The 24,981-nt window shown below is 37.4% G+C and overlaps 3 protein-coding genes and 1 non-coding gene across 4 annotated transcripts; 2 read left to right on the forward strand and 2 right to left on the reverse strand.

Moving 5' to 3' along the window:
• Nucleotides 1-3,547: 3,547 nt before the first annotated feature.
• LOC112803390 (uncharacterized) lies at nucleotides 3,548-4,336 on the reverse strand. The gene has a single exon (XM_025846889.1). The coding sequence runs from the start codon at nucleotides 4,334-4,336 to the stop codon at nucleotides 3,548-3,550; it is 789 nt and encodes a 262-aa protein (XP_025702674.1).
• A 3,762-nt stretch (nucleotides 4,337-8,098) lies between these two features.
• LOC112801110 (U-box domain-containing protein 19) lies at nucleotides 8,099-10,577 on the forward strand. Its single transcript, XM_025843663.3, has one exon. The coding sequence runs from the start codon at nucleotides 8,225-8,227 to the stop codon at nucleotides 10,310-10,312; it is 2,088 nt and encodes a 695-aa protein (XP_025699448.1). The 5' UTR covers nucleotides 8,099-8,224; the 3' UTR covers nucleotides 10,313-10,577.
• Nucleotides 10,578-11,426: 849 nt separating this feature from the next.
• LOC112801111 (uncharacterized) lies at nucleotides 11,427-14,036 on the reverse strand. The gene is made up of 4 exons (XM_025843664.3): nucleotides 13,013-14,036; nucleotides 12,616-12,834; nucleotides 12,430-12,521; nucleotides 11,427-12,336 (listed from the first exon to the last, which is right to left on the reverse strand). Exons 1-4 carry the CDS (start codon nucleotides 13,787-13,789, stop codon nucleotides 11,655-11,657), a joined length of 1,770 nt encoding a protein of 589 aa, XP_025699449.2. The 5' UTR covers nucleotides 13,790-14,036; the 3' UTR covers nucleotides 11,427-11,654.
• Nucleotides 14,037-22,658: 8,622 nt separating this feature from the next.
• LOC112804236 (small nucleolar RNA R71) lies at nucleotides 22,659-22,766 on the forward strand. The gene has a single exon (XR_003202852.1). It is a non-coding gene; the product is annotated as a small nucleolar RNA R71 (small nucleolar RNA).
• Nucleotides 22,767-24,981: the final 2,215 nt, after the last annotated feature.

Consider the following 24,981-nt stretch of genomic DNA (forward strand, 5'->3'; position numbering starts at 1 on the left):
TTAATTCATCATCAGTGGTCAGAGTTCTCAATCCAACTTCCAAGCTCCTGTCCGGAGCCAGCCACCAGCACTTAACTACCTTGTCATACCCCAACTCCTTGAAATAGTTTCTGATGAAAAAAACATCAAGTGTATCCTCATCTAAATCTCCTAAGAAACTTCTATTGTCAGGTGAGTAAATCAATCTTGCATCAACATTCTTCTTAAACGTTCCACCATGATGAAACATGATGTCCAGCAATTTTTTCATCTGCACAAAAAAAAAACTATAATATTTTATTTAATGTATAGAATCAGCAAACCACAACAGAACCCAAAATTATTTATAAACAGTTACTTCATTGACATTGCCATTATAGAACAACCCTTATTTTCTGTTTGAAAATAAAGCATTCTAAAAGTCCCCTACCCACACCACTCGGTGCAAAAAAATCCTAACTAATAATATAACATCGATAGTTTTTCATCAACCTATACAAAATTTCCAAGTAAAATCCATAATGATGGATACCTTAACACTATAAAAAATAGAACAAAAATATTTTATATACTGCATGCCTACCTCTGTGACAGGAGATTTCATGTAGAAGCTTTGCTCTTTTCTTCACCAATTTTGAGCCAATGATAACTAGATTCTTCTTAATTTAAAATTGCTTCACCCCAAAAACTCTCACAAGGACTTCTGAATGCCAGGGTTTGGAGCTTTCAATTCGAACAAGATGAAGAAGACGAAGTGATCTCTTTGAATATGGAGGGTTTGAACGTTTTGTAACTCTTTCCTAGTTGAAACAATATCGTCTTGTTATGGGTTTAGAGTCAAAACCTAATACGACGATATTTTTAATTGTCCAGCGTGACAATCATTTGCCAGGTCATTCTCATCAGAAAGCCAGTTGAACGGAAAATTTAAGAGAGATCAATTTAGTATATTTTTTCAATCTCAAGAATATAAATAGTACAATTAAAAAATTAAGAACTAAATCGAAGTATTTTGTGAATATCAGAAATTACTTTAGGATTTAATTCCACATTCGAGAGAGAAGAGAAAAAAGAGTTGTTATTGACTTATTATATGCATCCTTCCTTCCATGAGTCAAAGCTTGGAGCAAACATTCTTCACATTCAACTATCTCCTCAAGCAATTCGCACGGTACTCATGCATGCATAGGAGAATTTTAATCTTCTCTTTATTCTTGCATTCATCCTTTTCAAGTATATGAAACTACTCAAAATTAATTCAAGAGAGATAATTCATTCGTACATCGACTGATCCGAAAAATTATTTTGAAAATTTCTCGTAGAGTAAATCAATGAAGCATGTTGGAAGAAGTTCGTAACTGGCATAAATTAAATCGTAGTTAAATTGCACTGAACTATGTATTTTAGTTCAATTATACTATACACATTATCAGTATAAAATATATATTAAAATATAAATATACATAAAAAATAAATTAAAATATATATTTATATATAAATATATTAGTGACTGATTTTAATGAGTGATTTAATTTTACTATAGCATTTTTAATTTTAGTTAATAGGCCATGAATCTCAGCAAGTATGATCTTTTCAGTAAAAATTTAAATCACTGTAGATACTACAATTTATGAAGGAATTTTGACTTTAAATGAAAAGAAGATATCCCTACAAATTTATTATCAATTGACTAAAAAAAGTACGTCTTGTTGCAATTTAAAATTTAATTACTTTATATTTATATTTTTAGATAGTTAAGCTCCGCTGTAATCTAAAATAAATAAAAATAAGACATATGTGTAAATAATGTTGAATAAAAAAAATAGTTTATTAATTTTTTTTGTTTGTTTATTTAGGTAAAAAAATCCTAACTTATTATATATTATATAATTTTTTTTCTCAAATATTAGTAAATATGTATTTTATTTAAAACATTATGTATATATAAATTCATGAAAAAGGTTAAAGTTTTTTTTTTCAAACTTTTAAAGTTTTCTTTTTGTTTTATTGATATTAGAAAAATAGAAAAAAATATTATTTGTTTAAATTTAGAATAATTATTTTGTAAAAATTAGAGTTAATTATTTAAAAATATATAGATAATTATTTAGAAATTAGTGTTAAGTATTAGAGATATTTTATTAATGATTTAAATTATTGTAATTTAAATTATTAAAAAATATTATATTATACAAAATATACATTAAACATAAATTAGTGTAATTAAATTATTAGAAAAATCAGTATAGATTTAATATACTTTAGTTTTTGTATTTTTTAATTTTAATTATTTAGAGTTATTGATATTACTTATTTAATTATTTGTGATAATTTTTTATAACTTTTATTGTTAATTATTTAAAACTATTGATATTAATTTTTAAATATATTAAGTTTTTAAATATATTTAAATGTATAGGTTTAAACTCATGTAATTTACATAAATAAAATGAATGAAAGAAACTGTTACGTAAATACAACATTCTGAAAAACCAGACGCAAATGCAACAAATCCAATTATATGTAATTCGCAATACCTTAATGCGGAACCTAGATACACGTAATCCGCTATATCCTGTCGCAGATTACGTTGAGAAGCTAAAAACTCATAAACCGCTACACCCTGTAACAATTTATGAACAGATAGGCCCAAAGCGTATTCTGCTACACCCTCTAGCGGATTATAAAGAGAGTGAAAACTTTGGAACATATTCATGAATACCAGTATAATAGTAACAATCCGTGATGCAAAATGTACGAAGTTATACAAATATACTCATCATAAGCAATAAGTCATACAAATATAATAGCCATGCCAGGCATTAACACTAGCACAGAATAAATTACTACATAAGTCATACAAATATAATAGTCACAAGTCATTAACACTAACAGGAAATAAAAATGTCATAAGTTATACAAATAGGTCGGAACTAACACTAACACTAACACACCCAAAGCACTAACACTAACACCCAAAAACATAATCGCTACATGAGAAAATAAAATTCAGAAACTTGAAGCACAAACAATACAAGTACTACGAACTACCAGCAATGGTCGAGCCTCTCTGGGGGCAAGATCTACGCATGTGCCCAGGCTGTTTGCAGAGCCCGCATCGCTTCGGTCAGTTAGGATCAGCCTAATCCATGTTGTTCTGGATTCTGGTAGACCTCGGTCGCCCATTACGACAATGCCTCAAGCTAGGATCCGGAATAACAGTCAGACCATCATAAGGTGGCCAAAGTCCCTCTGGTATTGGCGGCACAAAACCCATCTGGTACACCCTGAACAACTTCTGCATGGTGTAGACTTCGTCGATATAGATAGACCAGTCAAGCCGTGATTGGGCACAACATGCAATCGCATGTCAACATAGATAATGGAGAGCTTGAAAGTATCCACAGTCGCATGTACGATCCTGAAGGGAAACTCGGTACGTCCCAAGTGAAAAGGTCTCAGTCGGTGTTGTCTCGGCAACGATATACTCAGACTGGTATCTATCGAATAGGGTGACAGTGAAGCACCTGAAGTCTCTCAAGTTGCGCTCCATCACCTTCATAAAAGACTAGCAAAACTTGGCACCGCTGGCCAACTGGGCCTCTGCCGTCTGACCACGAATCACAAACAACTCTGCTAGCCGACCATATGTGGACTTCACCAGGGCGGTAACCGGAAGATTCCATGTACCCTTCAGAACAGAATTAACACACTCAGATATATTGGTCGTCATGTGACCGAATTGTCTGCCACCATCCTGGTGCTGAGTCCACTTATCGTATTCTATTCTGTTCGCCCAATCACACATTGCTGGATTCTCAGTCCGCATTATATCAAACCAATAAAACTCTGCCTCAGTCTTCGCATAAGCAATGTTCACAAGCAAACGCTTTGCATCCGTGCCCTTGAAACTGAGTGCGAAGTTAGCTGTAACATACCGAATACAAAATGCTCGATACGCATAAGGGGGTAACCATCCACTGTTAGGGTTCTCTAGTGCAGCCTTGATACCATTGTGCCTATCCGAGATGACCAATATCCCCTGTTGCGGAGTCACATGTTGGCGCAAGTTAGTCAGGAAGAAAGACCACGACTCGACATTTTCCCCCTCCACGAGACTGAAAGCAATAGGCAAGATGTTGGAGTTCCCATCTTGGGCGATGGCTAGGAGTAAAGTTCCACCATACTTGCCATACAGATGACTACCGTCTATGCTGACCAATGGCTTGCAATGTCGAAAAGCTTCAACACAAGGAGGAAACGTCCAAAAAAGATGATGAAAGTACACGGTTGAGTCGTCAACGTCATCACCGACTTGAACCGGAGACGTCTTCAACAAGGCAACGGTCCCCTCCATGGTAGACTGCACACCAAGGATCCAACAAGGTAGCTTGGCATAGGACTCTTCTCAGTCTCCGTATATCTGTGCTACTGCCTTCTGTTTTGCCAACCACGTTTTCCTGTAAGTTGGCCTGAACCCGTATGTTGCTTTGGTAGCTTCTTGCAACACCTTTATCGATACCGCCGCATTGGCTCGAACCAGAGAAAATATTTTCACACAGATCGCGTGATAATCAAGCTGTCGGTGGTCGCTTGATATCGATGTAGCCAAGCATGTGTGTGTCGTTGTACCATCGAACCTCCCAGGTTCCCTTTCGCGCTCAAAGGCTGATGCGAATCATCCACGTGCAACCCTTGACGAACTCCTTGCATCTCCCATGGTACTTAAGATGATCCGACTCCATCACTCTGTACTCAACACTGCGGCGAATGCTGTAATCCTTTACACTAAGAACAGCTTCCTCCTTACTGTGAAAAGATTAGCCAACTGAAATTCAACTATAGAATTTTCCTCGTGCAAACTTTGACCTCCAAAAGTTGGAACTGACTCCGGCGGTTGGCCGACGACTTCCAGGTTCAAGGTAGAAAAATGTGCAGGTTGCTCATGTGTGCCGGCACTTGATGGTGGTTGACATGTTGCTGGGTTTGTCGAAATTTCATCATCGCTGTCCCCTCCAATGTCAGCAGGCTCTTCATCCGAATCATCCTCTAGCATCGCATTTTCAATCCGATCCGGTTTTCCCTCACAACCAACATCTGGAGATGGATGGGCTGAGGTGAATACCCCAACTGGACCAGCTGGCCGATACTCCAACAAACACTCAGGTGCAACGACGGGCATCGAGGTAGAGGCACCCCTCATCGTGGTGGACTGAGGGTTTGGCGCGGATGTCCCAGAACTATCGATGCCATATTACAACTTCGCAAACAACTTGTGTATCCTCACTTCCGGAAAACTCTAGCGACAATGAAACAGCACCTGCATATCTTTATCTGATCGTAACACGAATGTTTCATATTGCACGCCGGTTGACACAACTGTAATAGGAATCTTGTAGAACAGCTTCTTCACCCACTTTGTGCCACACGCGCCCAACTTTTGCAATATACTGGTCTTCAGATCCAACAATGTATCAGATGACCTGATGAAAACACATAGTGATTCTCTATCGGTAAATTTCACAGTGCCTCTTACTTTTTTTTTTATTTTTCCAAAAGAGTGCACTAACACCAAAAAGCTCTCCTCACTCTCCATTCCTCAAGTTATGAATGAATGAAAATGACACTCTACACAACTTGGGTATATATAGGCATTTTCAAAACTTTCACTCTCTTCATAATCCGTTAGAAGGTGTAGCAGAATACGTTTTGGGTCCATTTGTTCATAAACTGCTACAGGATGTAGTGGTTTATGAATTTTTTGCTTCTCAATATAATTCGCGACAGAGTGTAGCAGATTACGTGTATCCAGATTCCATATTAGGATGTCACGAATTATATATAATTGGATTTGTTGCATTTGCGTATGGTTTTTCAGAATTTATATTTGTATAACAATTTTTTTATTCATTTTATTTATGTAAATTGCCCTTTAAACTCTTTTCGGCATGAATCGTAATATATTTTCTTGTATGTAGTGCACATACATATGGCCATAAATCGTTGTCCTCCTATGGCTTTTACTTGGGGTACTTGAAAAGCATAAAACCTAATATACAACAACAATTTATTCTTGAAATGAATGCATAAATCGTGGTTATTTTTGAGGTTTATTTTTGGGTTAAAACTTAAAAGTTAAAACTAATGGCAATGCTATGATTTATATAAAAAAGTTAGAAAACAAAATTGTAGTGCATTTAGATTTAGGACAATCTAATAATATTTAACTTCAATTGATTTAATTAAGTAAATTATCCATTATTATTTTTACTTTCTATAAATATATGTAAAATTTTGTTTCTACATAATGCAAAAACTAAAGATGATATGTAGATCTAAATTATCAAAATTTAATCTGTCATAAACTAATCATAATGGTTTAAGTATGGAATTATAATAACTTATATATCATATTTGATCTTCTTATTGTAACCATACTTAAGTTGAGGCATCATGCTTTAAAATTCTACTAATTTCTTTAAACAACAAAAAATAAAAATACTACGTAAAGAAATTAAGAATGACGATACGACTTGAAAACCCCAAGTACCTATGCTATGTCGCTATCTTAATTGCACCAATTTCTACAATAGATTAAAGCATTGTTTTTGTCCCCAAATTTAGGATAAGTTCTATTTGTGTTCCTAACGTTTAAATCGTCCTATTTGTATTCATAACATTTATAAAAGTGTTTCAATGTTATCCTACTATCAATTATACTAACAAATCAGATTATATTTTTCAATTATCCTTACTTAGATGTATTCATTTTCAATTAGGTCTTACTTGGATGCGTTTGATTTTAATATTATACCCAACCCACTATTTGTGTTTAGATTCAATTATATTCCTAAAAAAGTGAATTACGTAAATATTGTAGGAATTAGTTTCAACTTTTGATGAGCTATTTTTCGAAATGGATCATTAATTCTATCACAGACATTTGTATTCTAACTTTAAGAAGAGATTTTTAAAACTCAAACTAAAGCGTTCATGATGTGTAATTAACGACAGGATAACATTGAATCACTTTTACAAACGTTAGGGACACAAATAGGACGATTTAAACGTTAGGAACACAAATAGAATTTACCCCAAACGTTAGGGAACAAAAACAATAGTTTACTCTTCTACAATATATGTAACATATATTAAAAGAAACAATAATATTGTATATTTTCTATTTCTATTTTTCAATTATAAATAAAACAAATAAAAAAATTAGAAAAGAAAATAAATTTTAATTTTTCTAAGAAGTTAATTCTTTCTATGTGATTACATATGTAATAATATTTTAATAAAAATATTTTTAATAATATTTATATAAATTTAGATCACGTAATAATATTGGTAAAAAGATAGTTATTTAACTTGTTTTTAGTTTTGATATATATGAAATAATCTAATTATATGTCAATAATATAATAAAATTTAATTATTTTATATCTTATATTTTGTAATTAAAAGTAACACCTTAATATGAATTTATTTTAATATAATAAAAAATTTTCTCTATACTTAATTCACTCTAGTGAAAAAGCTCTCATAATTTTTTATATCTGTATTTATTTATTTATGTACTAATATATATTATATTTATTAAAATTTATCAATAATATTCTTTAATTCTTATTCAATAAATTTAATAGTTCACGAAAATAACATATTCCATACCTATAAAGTTGTTTGGACTTAGTTTAAATAAAATTTTATTGTAATAATAAATTTTTAAATTTAATCAAAGACTTTATTAAAATAATCCTTTAATTAAATAACATATAATAATGAAATAACTATAGTTGAATAATAATAATAATACATGAAATAATTGAAAGCCGTGTTGAAATTCATAAAACCACGTTGTCAACCTCTGTAGCTGTCGGCACTCACTCTCCAAGCACCTTCAAAATCACGCCTCCCCTCCATATATCCCGCGCCACGTGTTGCTCTTTCCAACGTCTTCATCCCAAAACGAAGAAATCTACGAAAGCCGCCATTATAGATCCATGAATCCCCACGTGTCTCCATCTCAAGATCCCATTACACCGCATCACCCTATGATCTTTCAACACGTGTCCTCCTTCCCTTAACCTTCTATAAATACACCCAAACGTACGTGAATCTTAACACACGCCCCAAAAGAAACAAAACAGTGATCCAAAAATCCAAACACAAAATCCAAAACAAACCTTTTTTCACTTTTGCTTTTTTCCCCAGATTTTCTGTCTTCCTTTGTTTTCTTTCCATGATCGGTAAAACAAATGGGTCGGGTCGCCGGATTCTTACTTTTCCGGCGGTTCATCCATGCGTGAATGTTTCTCTCTCTACCGTAATCGCTTCCCTCATAGCCCTCTCTCGCTCCATCTCGAGTTTCCAATGGAGAACCTTCCCTTGCAACAAGCGAAACGCGAGGAACGCCATTCGTTTGGTTCATCTTCTCCAACCTTTCATCGACGAGATCCGGGAAAACCAATCGGGACTTCCGGATTCGGCTACGCTTTCGTTTTCCGAGCTCCACTTGACCTTCCAGAAGCTTCTTTTCCTATTGGAAGATGCTACACGTGAAGGTGCAAGGTTGACGATGTTGATGGAGTCGGATCGAGTCGCCACACAGTTTGTGGTTTTGTCAAGATCAATTGCCACGGCTTTGGATGTTTTCCCTTTTAATTCTGTCCATGTGTCCGAGGAAGTTAGAGACCAGGTTGTGTTGTTGATGAGGCAAGCGAGGAATGCAGTGTTTGAAGTTGAGGTTGACGATAAAAAGGCTTTGACTTGTGTTAGGTCGGTTTTGACCAGGTTTGAGAACCGGGTTGAACCGAATGAGGGTGATCTAAGGTTGGTTCTTGATTATATTGGGGTTAGGAAGTGGAGTGAGTGTAACAAAGAGGTGAAGTTTCTTGCTGCTGAAATTGGGTTTCAGAGTAACAGTGAGGAGAAGTCAAAGGTTGGATTTTTATGTAGCTTGATGGGGTTCATGTGCTATTGTAGGTGCTTGGTGATGGAAGTTGTTGATGGTGAAGGTGGTAACAGCAACCCAAAACCTGAAGCCGGAAGAAAAATCAGTGTTGAAGATGAGAAAATTCTGAGTGGGCTCAACCCTGATGATTTTAGATGTCCAATCTCTCTAGAGCTGATGAGTGATCCAGTGACTATAGAAACAGGTCACACTTATGATCGTTCCTCAATTCTCAAATGGTTCAGGAGTGGGAATGCAATATGTCCCAAGACAGGTAAGAAGCTTATAAGCACGGAATTGGTCCCAAATTTGGTGCTTAAGAGGCTGATTCAGCAGCATTGCTATGTTAATGGCATTCCTTTTATTACCGATTTGGGTAAAAGGAAGAGTGGCGACATCACTAGGACATTGCATCCAGGGAGTTTTGCTGCAGAGGGTGCCATGAAGATGCTTGCTAGTTCTCTCAGTGCCAGGCTTGAGAATGGAACAGCCATTGAAGAAAAGAACCGAGCCGCGTTTGAGATGAGGCTTCTTTCCAAAACAAGCATTTTTAATAGGTCTTGTTTGGTGGAAGCCGGTTCGGTTTCTCATTTGTTGAAGATGTTGTCACTTAGGGATTCGTCAGCGCAAGAGAATGCCATTGCAGCACTTCTGAACCTCTCAAAGTACCACAAGAGTAGAGCTCTAATGGCTGAGAGTTTGGGGTTAGCACTCATTGTTCGGGTCCTGAAGAACGGGCTAAAGATTGAAGCTCGCCAGCACGCTGCCGCGGTGTTGTTCTACCTTGCATCAGATGCTGAGTATAGGAAACTGATAGGAGAGGAACCAGACGCAATTCCTTCATTGGTGAGGCTGATCAAAGATGGTTCGGATCGCACCAAAAAGAATGGCTTGGTTGCAATGTATGGCATCCTCATGAACCAACATGAGAACCATAAGAGGCTACTTGCTGCAGGGGGAATCCCTTTGCTTATTGACATATTAAGAACATGTGAGAAAGAAGATCTTCTCACAGATTCACTAGCGATTCTGGCAACTCTCGCAGAGAAGAATGATGGAGCAATGGCGATTCTTCAATGGGGAGTTCTGCATATAGCTGTTCAGATTCTTAGTTCTTCCACTTCAAGGATGGGGAAGGAGCACTGTGTGACTCTGCTGCTTTCTCTATCAATGCATGGAGGAGTGGATGTGGTTGCTGATTTGGTAAAGAGCACTTCGCTTATGGGGTCCTTATATTCCCAACTCAGTGAAGGCACATCTAGAGCAAGCAAGAAGGCCAGTGCCCTCATCAAGGTCCTCCATGATTTTTCTGAAAGGAGGTCCTCTGGCTTCAAGCCTTCAGTTATTCCACAAGAACAATTTGTTCACGTGTGGTAAAACCCAGTATTTTTTACTCACCTGGGTATTCTTTAATTTCTTTAAGTATCAATTGTAGATACTGTTGTAAAGTAAATGTGTTGTAAACTTGTAACATTTCTTGGTCTTTCCACTCATGAATATATTAGCTCACATTTTAAAGAGCTAATAAATTTGTCAGCTTCTGTTTTTTAATGAAGCTGGCTATTCATTTGTAAGTATGAAAGAAAAAAGTTTGTATCACGTACAACGTACCATTTCAGACTAATTTCAGATTTGTGACTCACTATTTTGTCTTGATAAGCTTTTCCTTACTCACATAGTCCTAACACAATAAAAAGCTGGTTAGACCTATGCAATGCATTAAGAGAAAAACAGCAATATGTAGAAGAAAGACAATTTGAATATACTATAAGCATTAAGCAATGAACATGTTAATGATAACGATGATGAGAGTATACAAGGCTTTTCTTCCAAGGAAACTCGTTATTTTCTTGTTGAGATGCAACTACAATTTGCCCAAATATAAAGACCATAGATTTTCCAAAGGCATTGTAAAATTTGGATTGCAATCAGTTCAGCAAATTGACCAAAATTAAATACTGAATCTAGAGGTAGTCTAGTGTTTCTGAGCTTTCACTCTTTTTGTCTGCCATCTGTATACTTTATAAGTACTAGAACATGTGATTAGTTGCCATATTGTAAACATTATATATTGCAAAACAATCAGTAGCCAGTAACCACAAGTTAAAATATTTATTACTGTACCAAGTTATAAGATATAATCTGAATTCATTAATCTCTGATGAGCAAGTGGAGCCATTGAGGACCTGAGGAAGGAATCCATGACCAACAACATCAAGCAGTAAGCCTAGACACAGGGATGGTATGATGGCATATAATCTCAAATCGTATAAAAAGGAGATTATAATAAGACAATTTGAGAGGTTAGAGGTGTATATACTTTGTGTGTTTTTTAATGATGTCCATAGCTTTGTTAGCCCTTGATCACATTAGCTCAGAAGACGGTTTTAACACAGCCTTTAAATGACCTTACTACTCTAATATGGTAACTGATATTTGTGTATGAACTGAACTTTTATTTAGGCATAGCTAGTAAAAGATGTGGCTAAAATTTCGAAGTGGAACCAGATAAACTTGTATAATATAGTGATTAATGAATCATGACTATTGTTACAAACAAATATAATGGCTATTATTACAATAAGATCTTAAAAAATTGCTCAAATCGAAACAAGACATCTCACAACTGCTATTCCAAACCAGTAGTACACACAAACGTTGAAGCGGTGTTCATCAAATTGAACAACAACAACAACAACAACAACAACAACAACTATTATCAAGGATTTTTTATCTTTATCCTCAACTTTCGAGCTATCTGTGCAGCTTTGGGATGACTAGGTCGCTTGTTGTTATCAAACTGTTGAACCTCAACCCAGTTCATAACTTTGAGTACAAGAGACTGAGGAACTTTTCTAACATCACCTGCTGATTCTCCCTTTGCTTTCTTCAACCCTGTTTCCAATGCTTTCTCAATGAACTCCATAAACCAGTTCCCAGCTTCTGTCTCAATCTGTTTAGCAAGCTTTATTGTATTGTTCAAACTGCTACATGGTGCTGTTGCTGGTTTCTTGTTCTCGTCATTCTCACCAACTGGTTCCAGTGCTCCGAGTTTTGAACCTTTCTTCTCCAACATCTCCTTCTGGTTGATATTTGATCTGAGAACCCTCCCAGTGCTTGTCTTGTTTTCTTGCCTTTCAGGAATTGCAGCCATTGATTTGTACACACCACACTTTCGTTTGTTGGATGATTGGTCCATGGAGTTGTGTGTGACTTCATGTAAAACCTGTGGCTCCTCTTCTCCCTTTGGTTTCTGAGCCAATTCTGAAGCTGAAGTAGCTGCTTGAATGGACACCATGTCATTAATTCCTTGCGTAATTTCGTTGTGGAATTCAATAAACCGCTCGAAACAGGCCGCAGGAGAATCAGGTCGAGCTGATTTGCATAAATTCGAGAACATCCTAAAGGAAGAAATGAATTTTTATCAGCTATTACAAATTTAGTAGAGAAAGAGCAAAAGCTTATACAAAATCAAATTGGGAAAGAGTTAATACTTGAGAGACCGGACTACAGTTTCAGTAGCTGAAGCATCTCTTAATGCTTGAAGGGCAATCTTTTGCGCCACTTCTCTTTGCTGCACAGCTTCCTGTTAAAGGAAAGAACATAGATGCCACAATTGTAAATTTGGAAGTCAACCATTGAGGAATGCAAAATCAGCAAGCTTTTTTCGAATTTTCTACCTTCCCTAGTGAGCTCAGCTTTCCTGGTAAATTCATGGGAAGGCTAAGGCCAATGGAGTTATCAAAAGCTGAATTATTAGTTGTAGACTTAGACAACGGCTGAGAAGCCATGTTTGACGAATTTGATGAGTCCTGGCTCTGTGAATCTCCGGCAACACTTGGGGTACATACCGCCCTTGCATTCCTCAACCTCGGTGGTGGAGTAGTGCTTTTCTTTTCCTGCAATATACCAGTGAAATTCACCCCATAGCAACCTCAGAAAATTGTACAATAAATTCAAATTCTACGCTATAATAATGTTCATTTAAACTACACCAGAAATTCTACTTATGAACCATTAGCTATTAAGCAATGTGATTATTAAATATTAATAACCAAAGAGGAAGAATGTACCTACAGCTAGCTTGAAGGGAATAATAGGAACCCTAGGCTCTCGTTCACAGACACTTCTGCTTCTCAAAACCTTGGTAGCAGAAGTTCCCACCACACAGCTTTTCCTAATTAAGGAACCAGGACTCTCTTTTTCTCTTTCTCCCTTAGAATCCATCATTCTAGCCGTAAGAACCCCTCCACCAACCGAACTCCTCACACCGGAAGCCGGCGTAGCGCCACCACCACCACCAGCCCTGACTCTAACCAACGGCGAGATAAAAGAACTGACACTCCTGACCACAGATCCCTTAACAGGGGTACACTGGTCAAAATCCAAGTTCACAGGCTTAACAACCACGGGAGAGGACAAAGTTTCCCAAGAGCCTCGTCTAGGGACAGAAGCGGAATTTTCCTTTCTGTGCGAACCCCTCTCTCTTAAACCCATCAAAGGCTCAGGAGTGCCTACAAGAGGGTGTCTTCCAGGAAGCGGTTTGGCGCCCAGAACGATGGGAACGGGCGAACCGGGTTCCAGCCTGTCAACGTAGATGAACTGGCCGAGCTGCATCTTGTTGCTCAAAACGAAGTCGTGTTGGTCAGAAGGGAGTGCGGCGTAGATGGAGTGCGAGGAATCGGACAGCTTGATGTAGAAGCCGTGTTTGGGGAAGAGGCTCTTCTCGTCGAGCTCCGCAGGGACTATGTCGGTTATTTGTAGGAGGGAGCTACGGTGCTCGCTCGTCGGCTTTTCGCCTGTTTTCAGGCCTTCTAGAAGCTTCTGGAGGATTCCAGGTGCCAGCGTTGCCATTATTAGTAAGTTATGCTGCTGATGCTTCTTTTTCTTCTGTTTTGGGTTAGGTTGAATGAAATTTGCATGGAGTCTTGGGTGCGAGTGAGGGTGGTTCTTGAAATGGTGTTCTTGTTCTTGAAATTCTGCTTTCAGGAACAGGGGGAAGGAGGAGGTGGCCGTTTTGCAACGGTAACTAGGGACTGAGGGGTGAGGATATATTTCTTTTTCGAAATTCGTAGTTATTTCGGAACGTTGGGGACCAACGGTCATATTTATGTTGGTGCGTTAATCTTGTGTGTTTACAGTACCCTGTAACTAGTAAGGGTTCCCGGGGAATAATGCCAACTAGATAGGTGAACATTTATGGATTATTTTTGGATTTGAATCATTTGATTTTCTTTTGTTTGTTTATCTCACCTCTTAGAAATTTGATATTTGCAAAATATATCTAACAGTAGAAAGTAGAGACTAACTAATATGGTATTCTCTAATGTGAGTTTTTTGCCACTTGAACTAATAAGTTTTAGGAGAGTTTTATCATGACTAGTGATGTTAGCAAGTTATGGCTACACAATCCCATGTTTAGAAAATATTATTTTAGTCTTTCACAATTAAATTAAAATTTAAAATATCACAGTTGTGTCAAATGTAATATTTTGTTTAGACACCAAAAAAAAAATGTAATATTTTGTTTTAGGCGTTATTCTATAATGTTTATAAATTACATATGTTTTAACTTCATAGAAACATAAGTTTCACTTTTTAATACTTATTTAAGCAATTTAGGTACAAAATTTATAGACACAATATAATAATCCTTTGTTCTATTAGGTTTTTGATAAAAAAATTATTTTATTTTCTTCTAAATATACCTCTTTCTTTCATTATTATTTTTCAATGGTGATGGATATGATAGTAATTGTAGTGATTTGATAGTAAAATTATTAGAAAGAATAAAAAAAAAATCCTAATTTAAACAAATGATATTTTAAAAAAAATAATATTGATTAAAAATAAAAAATAAAAAATAAAATATTTAAAAAAATTAAATATTAAACACAAAATTAAAATTTAATTCGAATATAAAAATTAAGATAGTATTTTACCAATTTATTTATCAATTGCATTAGCAAAATCTAAACTTAATTCCTCTAATTATTTTACTCCCACATGCACAATGGGCCATTTCGCTGGCGCTGCCCTTGAAGTTCTCCAATTCGTGCTCGCCATGCTTGGAATGCGCCATTTCCTCGATGCCAGCGGCAAAATGCTGATACCTGCCACCATCCATGATTTGTAGTGCAATACCATTTCACAGGCGTCTCCCAAGAATTGGCCCTGCGTATTTGTGGAATAAATTGATGCCGTGCGTATTTTCGAAATTAATATTTTTTGAATATTTATTTATATAAAAAAGCCCATATGTGGCTCTTTTTTTTATATGAAAGCTCTATGTGTATTGTGCCTCGTTATGAATACTGAAGGTGTTAGTTATGAATACTGAAGGTGTTAGTCTGCTAGACATAAATGTGGAGCAGCTTTTTTTGAATCATGAGGTGAAGAAATTGGACCGTCCGATTTCTTTATTAAAAAAATTAGGTACACAAATCGGACCGCCTTTATGTGGGAAGGAAATTTTGAATTTTGGTGTATCTAATCGGACCGTCCGATTTCAATATAATTTTAATTTTTTTTTCGAGAAGATCAAATCAGACCATCCGATTTGATTATTATATATGTTATTTTAATGCATCAATACAAATCGGTTGGTCCGATTTGTTATATATATATATATATATATATATATATATATATATATATATATTAGTGTGTGTAAGTCGTATACGAGTTTGCAGATCTCCTTTCCTTCTTCATTTTCTTCCCTCAGTTCCTGCACCCAAATCTATCTCTATCATCTCGTATGAGTTTAAAAACATTGAGAGTGGAGTTCATATTCATGTGAGTGAGAAAAATGGAATATAGAGTCCTATTAAAAGTATATTATGTTGGTAAAATTTTGTTATAAACATATGAAAGAGTGAAATTTATTTGTGAAAATTCGTTAGATATTGTTATTCCATTAACAATCTTATTTGAAGAACTAAAAGGTGTGATTTGTGAGAAGATAGATTCTGAAAGTTCAGGAAAATATCATGTATTTTATACAGGTATCCTATACCGGTATTTGGTGGATTCGTTCAATTTCAATCCAAATATATAACCGATGAAGCGAGCATGTAAGAGATATTTTCAATGTACATTGAAGGTTTCACTTAGATGTCGTTCATTGAGTTGTATATTGAGTTCGAACAATCTAAAACTAATCGAAATATTGAACGGGAAGATTACAATAGTGACAGTGAAAAAGAGTTTGAAAGCAATTATGAAGTTTTTGGTCTAGACAGAGAGAAAGATCAAGGTGACGACACTATGGAGGCAAATGTGACAGACGTGGCAAATGATGCACTAGCAAACGAACATTCGTTTGAGGAGCCATCTTTCATACAAGTTTTAGATTTGGAAGCTGGTGCACGAAATTGTGATCAATACTTTTCACAACTCAAATAATCCCCGGTGATGAAACCAAAAACTTGGTGTTCAATACCATGGCATAAACACAACTTCGCACAACTAACCAGCAAGTGTACTGGGTCGTCCAAGTAATAAACCTTACGCGAGTAAGGGTCGATCCCACAGAGATTGTTGGTATGAAGCAAGCTATGGTCACCTTGTAAATCTCAGTCAGGCAAACTCAAATGGGTATGGTGATATACGAATAAAACATAAAGATAAAGATAGAGATACTTATGTAATTCATTGGTAGGAACTTCAGATAAGCGTATGAAGATGCCTTCCCTTCCGTCTCTCTACTTTCCCACTGTCTTCATCCAATCCTTCTTACTCCTTTCCATGGCAAGCTTAAGCAAGGGTTTCACCGTTATCAATGGCTACCTCCCATCCTCTCAGTGGAAATGTTCAACGCACCCTGTCACGGCACGGCTATCCATCTGTCGGTTCTCGATCAGGCCGGAATAGAATCCAGTGATTCTTTTGCGTCTGTCACTAACGCCCCGCCTTCAGGAGTTTGAAGCACGTCACAGTCATTCAATCATTAAATCCTACTCAGAATACCACAGACAAGGTTAGACCTTCCGGATTCTCTTGAATGCCGCCATCAGTTCTAGCCTATACCACGAAGACTCTGATCTCACGGAATGGCTGGCTCGTTTGTCAGGCGAGCACTCGGTTGTCTGGCGATCAACCATGCATCGTGTATCAGAAATCTAAGAGATATTCACCCAATCTAAGGTAGAACGGAGGTGGTTGTCAGTCACACGTTTCATAGGTGAGAATGATGATGAGTGTCACGGATCATCACATTCATCAAGTTGAAGAACAAGTGATATCTTAGAACAAGAACAAGCGGAATTGAATAGAAGAACAATAGTAATTGCATTAATACTCGAGGTACAGCAGAGCTCCACACCTTAATCTATGGTGTGTAGAAACTCCACCGTTGAAAATACATAAGTACAGGGTCTAGACATGGCCGAATGGCCAGCCTCCCAATGATCTAAGATAGCATAAAAATGAAGATAGCTACCAATATATGATCTAAGAACTAGATGTCCAAAGATGATCAAAGGATCAAAAGAAATCCAAAGATGAAAATACAATAGTAAAAGGTCCTACTTATAAAGAACTAGTAGCCTAGGGTTTACAGAGATGAGTAAAAGACATAAAAATCCACTTTCGGGCCCACTTGGTGTGTGCTTGGGTTGAGCAATGAAGCATTTTCGTGTAAAGACTCCTCTTGGAGTTAAACGCCAGCTTTGGTGCCAGTTTGGGCGTTTAACTCCTATTCTTGTGCCAGTTCCGGCGTTTAACGCTGGAATTCGTGAGGGTGACTTTGAACGCCGGTTTGGGCCATCAAATCTTGGGCAAAGTATGGACTATCATATATTGCTGGAAAGCCCAGGATGTCTACTTTCCAACGCCGTTGAGAGCGCGCCAATTGGGCTTCTGTAGCTCCAGAAAATCTACTTCGAGTGCAGGGAGGTCAGAATCCAACAGCATCTGCAGTCCTTTTTGGTCTCTGAATCAGATTTTTGCTCAGGTCCCTCAATTTCAGCCAGAAAATACCTGAAATCACAGAAAAACACACAAACTCATAGTAAAGTCCAGAAAAGTGAATTTTAACTAAAAACTAATAAAAATATACTAAAAACTAACTAGATCATACCAAAAACATACTAAAAACAATGCCAAAAAGCGTACAAATTATCCGCTCATCACAACACCAAACTTAAATTGTTGCTTGTCCTCAAGCAACTGAAAATCAAATAAGATAAAAAGAAGAGAATATGCAATGAATTCCAAAAACATCTATGAAGATCAGTATTAATTAGATGAGCGGGGCTTTTAGCTTTTTGCCTCTGAATAGTTTTGGCATCTCACTCTATCCTTTGAAATTCAGAATGATTGGCTTCTTTAGGAACTCAGAATCCAGATAGTGTTATTGATTCTCCTAGTTAAGTATGATGATTCTTGAACATAGCTACTTATTGAGTCTTGGCTGTGGCCCAAAGCACTCTGTCTTCCAGTATTACCACCGGATACATACATGCCACAGACACATAATTGGGTGAACCTTTTCAGATTGTGACTCAGCTTTGCTAGAGTCCCCAACTAGAGGTGTCCAGGGTTCTTAAGCACACTCTTTTTGCCTTGGATCACAACTTTATTTCTTTCTTTTCTCTATTTTTTTCGAAATTTTCTTTTTTTTTTCTCATTGCTTTTTCTTGCTTCAAGAATCATTTTTATGATTGTTCAGATCCTCAGTAACATGTCTCCTTTTTCATCATTCTTTTAAGAGCCAACATTCATGAACCACAAATTCAAAAGACATATGCACTGTTTAAGCATACATTCAGAAGACAAAAATATTGCCACCACATCAAAATAATTAAACTGTTATAAAATTCAAAATTCATGCAATTCTTCTCTTTTTCAATTAAGAACAATTTTTTTTATTTTTATTTGAGAAAGGTGATGGATTCATAGGACATTCATAACTTTAAGGCATAGACACTAAGACACTAATGATCACAAGACACAAACATAGACAAACATAAGCACTAAAATTCGAAAAACAGAAAAATAAAGAACAAGGAAATTAAAGAACGGGTCCACCTTAGTGATGGCGGCTTGTTCTTCTTCTTGAAGATCCTATGGAGTGTTTGAGCTCCTCAATGTCTCTTCCTTGTCTTTGTTGCTCCTCTCTCATGATTCTTTGGTCTTCTCTAATTTCATGGAGGATGATGGAGTGTTCTTGATGCTCCACCCTTAGTTGTCCCATGTTGGAACTCAATTCTCCTAGGGAGGTGTTTAGTTGCTCCCAATAGTTTTGTGGAGGAAAGTGCATCCCTTGAGGCATCTCAGGGATCTCATGATGAGTGGGGTCTCTTGTGTGCTCCATCCTCTTCTTGGTGATGGGCTTGTCCTCATCAATAGGGATGTCTCCCTCTATGTCAACTCCAACTGAATAACAGAGGTGACAAATGAGATGAGGGAAGGCTAACCTTGCCAAGGTAGAGGGCTTGTCCGCCACCTTATAGAGTTCTTGAGCTATAACCTCATGAACTTCTATTTCTTCTCCAATCATGATGCTATGAATCATGATAGCCCGGTCTATAGTAACTTCGGACCGGTTGCTAGTGGAAATGATTGAGCGTTGAATAAACTCTAACCATCCTCTAGCCACGGGTTTGAGGTCATGCCTTCTCAATTGAACCGGCTTCCCTCTTGAATCTCTCTTCCATTGGGCGCCCTCTTCACATATGACTGTGAGGACTTGGTCCAACCTTTGATCAAAGTTGACCCTTCTAGTGTAAGGGTGTTCATCTCCTTGCATCATGGGCAAATTGAATGCCAACCTTACACTTTTCGGACTAAAATCCAAGTATTTCCCCCGAACCATAGTAAGCCAATTCTTTGGGTCCGGGTTCACACTTTGATCATGGTTCTTGGTGATCCATGCATTGGCATAAAACTCTTGAACCATTAAGATTCTGACTTGTTGAATGGGGTTGGTAAGAACTTCCCAACCTCTTCTTCGGATCTCATGTCGGATCTCCGGATATTCACTCTTTTTGAGTGAAAAAGTGACCTCGGGGATCACCTTCTTCAAGGCCACAACTTCATAGAAGTGGTCTTGATGCACCCTTGAGATGAATCTTTCCATCTCCCATGACTCGGAGGTGGAAGCTTTTGCCTTTCCTTTCCTCTTTCTAGAGGTTTCTCTGGCCTTGAATGCCATAAATGGTTATGGAAAAACAAAAAGCAATGCTTTTACCACACCAAACTTAAAATTGTTGCTCGTCCTCGAGCAAAAGAAGAAAGAAGAGAGTAGAAGAAGAAGAAATGAAGGGAAAGGGAATGGCTTTGTGGTTCGGCCAAAAAGGGGAAGAAGTGGTGTTTAGGTTGTGTGAAAATGAAGGAGTGAAGATGGGTTTATATAGGAGAGGGGAAGGGTGATGTTCGGCCAAGTAAGGGTGGGTTTGGGTGGGAAAGTGGTTTGAATTTGAATGGTGAGGTAGGTGGGGTTTTATGAAGGATGGATGTGAGTGGTGAAGAGAAAGATGGGATTTAATAGGTGAAGGGTTTTTGGGGAAGAGGTGGTGAGGTGATTGGTGAATGGGTGAAGAAGAGAGAGTGTGGTAGGGTAGGTGGGGATCCTGTGGGGTCCACAGATCCTGAGGTGTCAAGAAAAAGTCATCCCTGCACCAAATGGCAAGCAAAATTGCGTTTTTAGCCATTTCTGGCGTTAAATGCCGGGCTGGTGCCCATTTCTGGCGTTTAACGCCAGCTTCTTGCCCTTTTCTGGCGTTTAACGCCAGTCTGGTGCCCCTTTCTGGCGTTAAACGCCCAGAATGGTGCCAGACTGGGCGTTAAACGCCCATCTGCTAACCTTACTGGCGTTTAAACGCCAGTAGGTGCGTCCTCCAGGGTGTGCTGTTTTTCTTCCTGTTTTTCATTCTGTTTTTGCTCTTTTCATTGATTTTGTGACTTCTCGTGATCATCAACCTACAAAAAACATAAAATAACAAAAGAAAATAGTTAATTATAAAACATTGGGTTGCCTCCCAACAAGCGCTTCTTTAATGTCATTAGCTTGACAGAGGACTCTCATGGAGCCTCAGAAATGCTCAGAGCTATGTTGGAACCTCCCAACACCAAACTTAGAGTTTGAATGTGGGGGTTCAACACCAAACTTAGAAGTTGGTTGTGGCCTCCCAACACCAAACTTAGAGTTTGACTGTGGGGGCTCTGTTTGGCTCTGTTTTGAGAGAAGCTCTTCATGCTTCCTCTCCATGGTGACAGAGGGATATCCTTGAGCCTTAAACACAAAGGATTCTTGATTCACTTGAATGATTAATTCTCTTCTATCAACATCAATCACAGCCTTTGCTGTGGCTAGGAAGGGTCTGCCAAGGATGATGGATTCATCCATGCATTTCCCAGTTTCTAGGACTATGAAATCAGTAGGGATGTAATGGTCTTCAACTTTTACCAGAACATCCTCTACAAGTCCATAGGCTTGTTTTCTTGAGTTGTCTACCATCTCTAGTGAGATTTTTGCAGCTTGCACCTCAAAGATCCCTAGCTTCTCCATTACAGAGAGAGGCATGAGGTTTACACTTGACCCTAAGTCACACAAGGTCCTCTTGAAGGTCATGGTGCCTATGGTACAAGGTATTGAAAACTTCCCAGGATCCTGTCTCTTTTGAGGCAGTTTCTGCCTAGACAAGTCATCCAGTTCTTTGGTGAGCAAAGGGGGTTCATCCTCCCAAGTCTCATTTCCAAATAACTTGTCATTTAGCTTCATGATTGCTCCAAGGTATTTGGCAACTTGCTCTTCAGTGACATACTCATCCTCTTCAGAGGAAGAATACTCATCAAAGCTCATGAATGGCAGAAGTAAGTTCAATGGAATCTCTATGGTCTCACTTTGAGCCTCAGATTCCCACGGTTCCGCATTGAGGAACTCATTGGAGGCCAGTGGACGTCCATTGAGGTCTTCCTCAGTGGCGTTCACTGCCTCTTCTTCCTCCCAAAATTCGGCCATGTTGATGGCTTTGCACTCTCCTTTTGGATTTTTTTCTGTATTGCTTGGAAGAGTACTAGGAGGGAGTTCAGTAATTTTCTTGCTCAGCTGACCCACTTGTGCCTCCAAGTTTCTAATGGAGGACCTTGTTTCAGTCATGAAACTTTGAGTGGTTTTGATCAGATCAGAGACCATGGTTGCTAAGTCAGAGGTATTCTGCTTAGAACTCTCTGTCTGTTGCTGAGAAGATGATGGAAAAGGCTTGCTATTGCTAAACATGTTTCTTCCACCATTATTATTGTTGAAACCTTGTTGAGGTCTCTGTTGATCCTTCCATGAGAGATTTGGATGATTTCTCCATGAAGGATTATAGGTGTTTCCATAGGGTTCTCCCATGTAATTCACCTCTTCCATTGAAGGGTTCTCAGGATCATAAGCTTCTTCTTCAGATGAAGCTTCCTTAGTACTACCTGGTGCATTTTGCATTCCAGACAGACTTTGAGAAATCATATTGACTTGTTGAGTCAATATTTTATTTTGAGCCAATATGGCATTCAGAGTGTCAATCTCAAGAACTCCTTTCTTCTGACTAGTCCCATTGTTCACAGGATTCCTTTCAGAAGTGTACATGAATTGGTTATTTGCAACCATTTCAATTAGCTCTTGAGCTTCAGTAGGCATCTTCTTTAGATGAAGAGATCCTCCAGCAGAGCTATCCAAAGACATCTTGGATAGTTCAGAGAGACCATCATAGAAAATACCTATGATGCTCCATTCAGAAAGCATATCAGATGGACACTTTCTGATTAATTGTTTGTATCTTTCCCAAGCTTCATAGAGGGATTCTCCTTCCTTCTGTCTGAAGGTTTGGACTTCCACTCTAAGCTTACTCAATTTATGAGGTGGAAAGAACTTTGCCAAGAAGGCATTGACTAGCTTTTCCCAAGAGTCCAGGCTTTCTTTAGGTTGAGAGTCCAACCATGTTCTAGCTCTGTCTCTTACAGCAAAAGGGAATAGCATAAGTCTGTAGACCTCAGGGTCAACCCCATTAGTCTTGACAGTGTCACAGATTTGCAAGAATTCAGCTAAAAACTGATGAGGATCTTCCAATGGAAGTCCATGGAACTTGCAATTTTGTTGCATTAGAGAAACTAATTGAGGCTTAAGCTCAAAGTTGTTTGCTCCAATGGCAGGGATAGAGATGCTTCTCCCATAGAAGTCGGGAGTAGGTGCAGTAAAGTCACCCAGCACCTTCCTTGCATTGTTGGCATTGTTGTTGTTTTCGGCTGCCATGAGTTCTTCTTCTTTGAAGAATTCGGTTAGGTCCTCTACAGAGAATTGTGCCTTAGCTTCTCTTAGCTTTCGCTTCAAGGTCCTTTCAGGTTCAGGATCAGCCTCAACAAGAATGCTTTTGTCTCTGCTCCTGCTCATAAGAAAGAGAAGAGAACAAGGAAATATGGAATCCTCTATGTCACAGTATAGAGATTCCTTGAGGTGTCAGAAGAAAAGAAAAATGGAAGGCAGAAGTAGAAAATTCGAACTTATCACAGAAGATGGAGTTCGAATTTTGCTTTAAGGAATAGTGTTAGTCCATAAATAGAAGGATGTGAGAAGAGGGGAAGTAATTTTCGAAAATTAAGGAAAAGATTTTGAAAACATTTTTGAAAAACACTAATTGATTTTCGAAAATGAAAGTGGAAAAGAAATTAAGTGATTTTTGAAAAAGATTTTGAAATTAGAAATCAAAAAGATTTGATTGAAAGTTATTTTGAAAAAGATGTGGTTAAGAAGATATGATTAGTTTAAAAAAAATGTGATTGAGAAGATATGATTTGAAAGACATTTTAAAAAAAGATTTGATTTTAAAAATTAATGACTTGGCTATCAAGAAAAGATATGATCCAAACATTAAACCTTTCTCAACAGAAAAGGCAACATACTTGGTATGTTGAATCAAATCATTAATTGATAGCAAGTATCTTTGAAAATAGAAAGAAATTGATTTTGAAAGCATATGATTGAAAAGATATGATTTGAAAAAGATTTGATTTTGAAAAACTTTGAAAACTTGAAAAAAAAATTGCATTAAAAACAGAATCTTCCCTCTTGTGCCATCCTGGCGTTAAACGCCCAGAATGGTGCACATTCTGGCGTTTAACGCCCAAAACTATACCCTTTTGGGCGTTAAACACCCAACCAGGTACCCTGGCTGGCGTTTAAACGCCAGTCTGTCCTTCTTCACTGGGCGTTTTGAACGCCTAGCTTTTTCTGTGCAATTCCTCTGCTGTATGTTCTGAATCTTCAATTCTCTGTATTATTGACTTGAAAAGACACAAATTAAAAATATTTTTGGATTTTTAATGCTAAGGAGTAATCAAAATGCAACTAAAATCAAATAACAATGCATGCAAGACACCAAACTTAGCAGTTTGTATACTACTGACACTAATGAGAATGCATATGAGACACATAAACACCCAAGTCAAGAGAATTCAAAGATCAGGGTAAGAAATCATCAAGAATTACTTGAAGATCCTTAAGACACATGAATGAATGCATGCAATTGACACCAAACTTAACATGAGACTCTAGACTCAACAAGAAACATAAAATATTTTTGGTTTTTATGATTTTGTAAATTTTTTTGTGCTTTTCGAAAATTAAGTGGAAAAAGGTATCAAAATTCTTAATGAGAATTCCAGGAATCATGCAATGTTTAGTCTAAGACTCCGGTCCAGGAATTAGACATGGCTTCACAGCCAGCCAAGCTTTCAAAGAAAGCTTCGGTCCAAAACACTAGACATGGCCAATGGCCAGCCAAGCCTTAGCAGATCACTGATCCAAAAGCAAGATTGATAGAAATCAACAAGCTTTTGTGATGATAAGTTGAAACCTCGGTCCAATGAAATTAGACATGGCCTCTCAGCCAGCCAGACTTCAACAAATCATCATGAAACTCTAGAATTCATCTTCAAGAATTCCGAAAAAAAACCTAATCTAAGCAACAAGATGAACCGTCAGTTGTCCAAACTCAACAATCCCCGGCAACGGCGCCAAAAACTTGGTGCATGAAATTGTGATCAATACTTTTCACAACTCAAAT

This window comes from Arachis hypogaea, chromosome 5, assembly GCF_003086295.3.
Source record: "Arachis hypogaea cultivar Tifrunner chromosome 5, arahy.Tifrunner.gnm2.J5K5, whole genome shotgun sequence".
NCBI classification, from domain to species: Eukaryota; Viridiplantae; Streptophyta; class Magnoliopsida; order Fabales; family Fabaceae; genus Arachis; species Arachis hypogaea.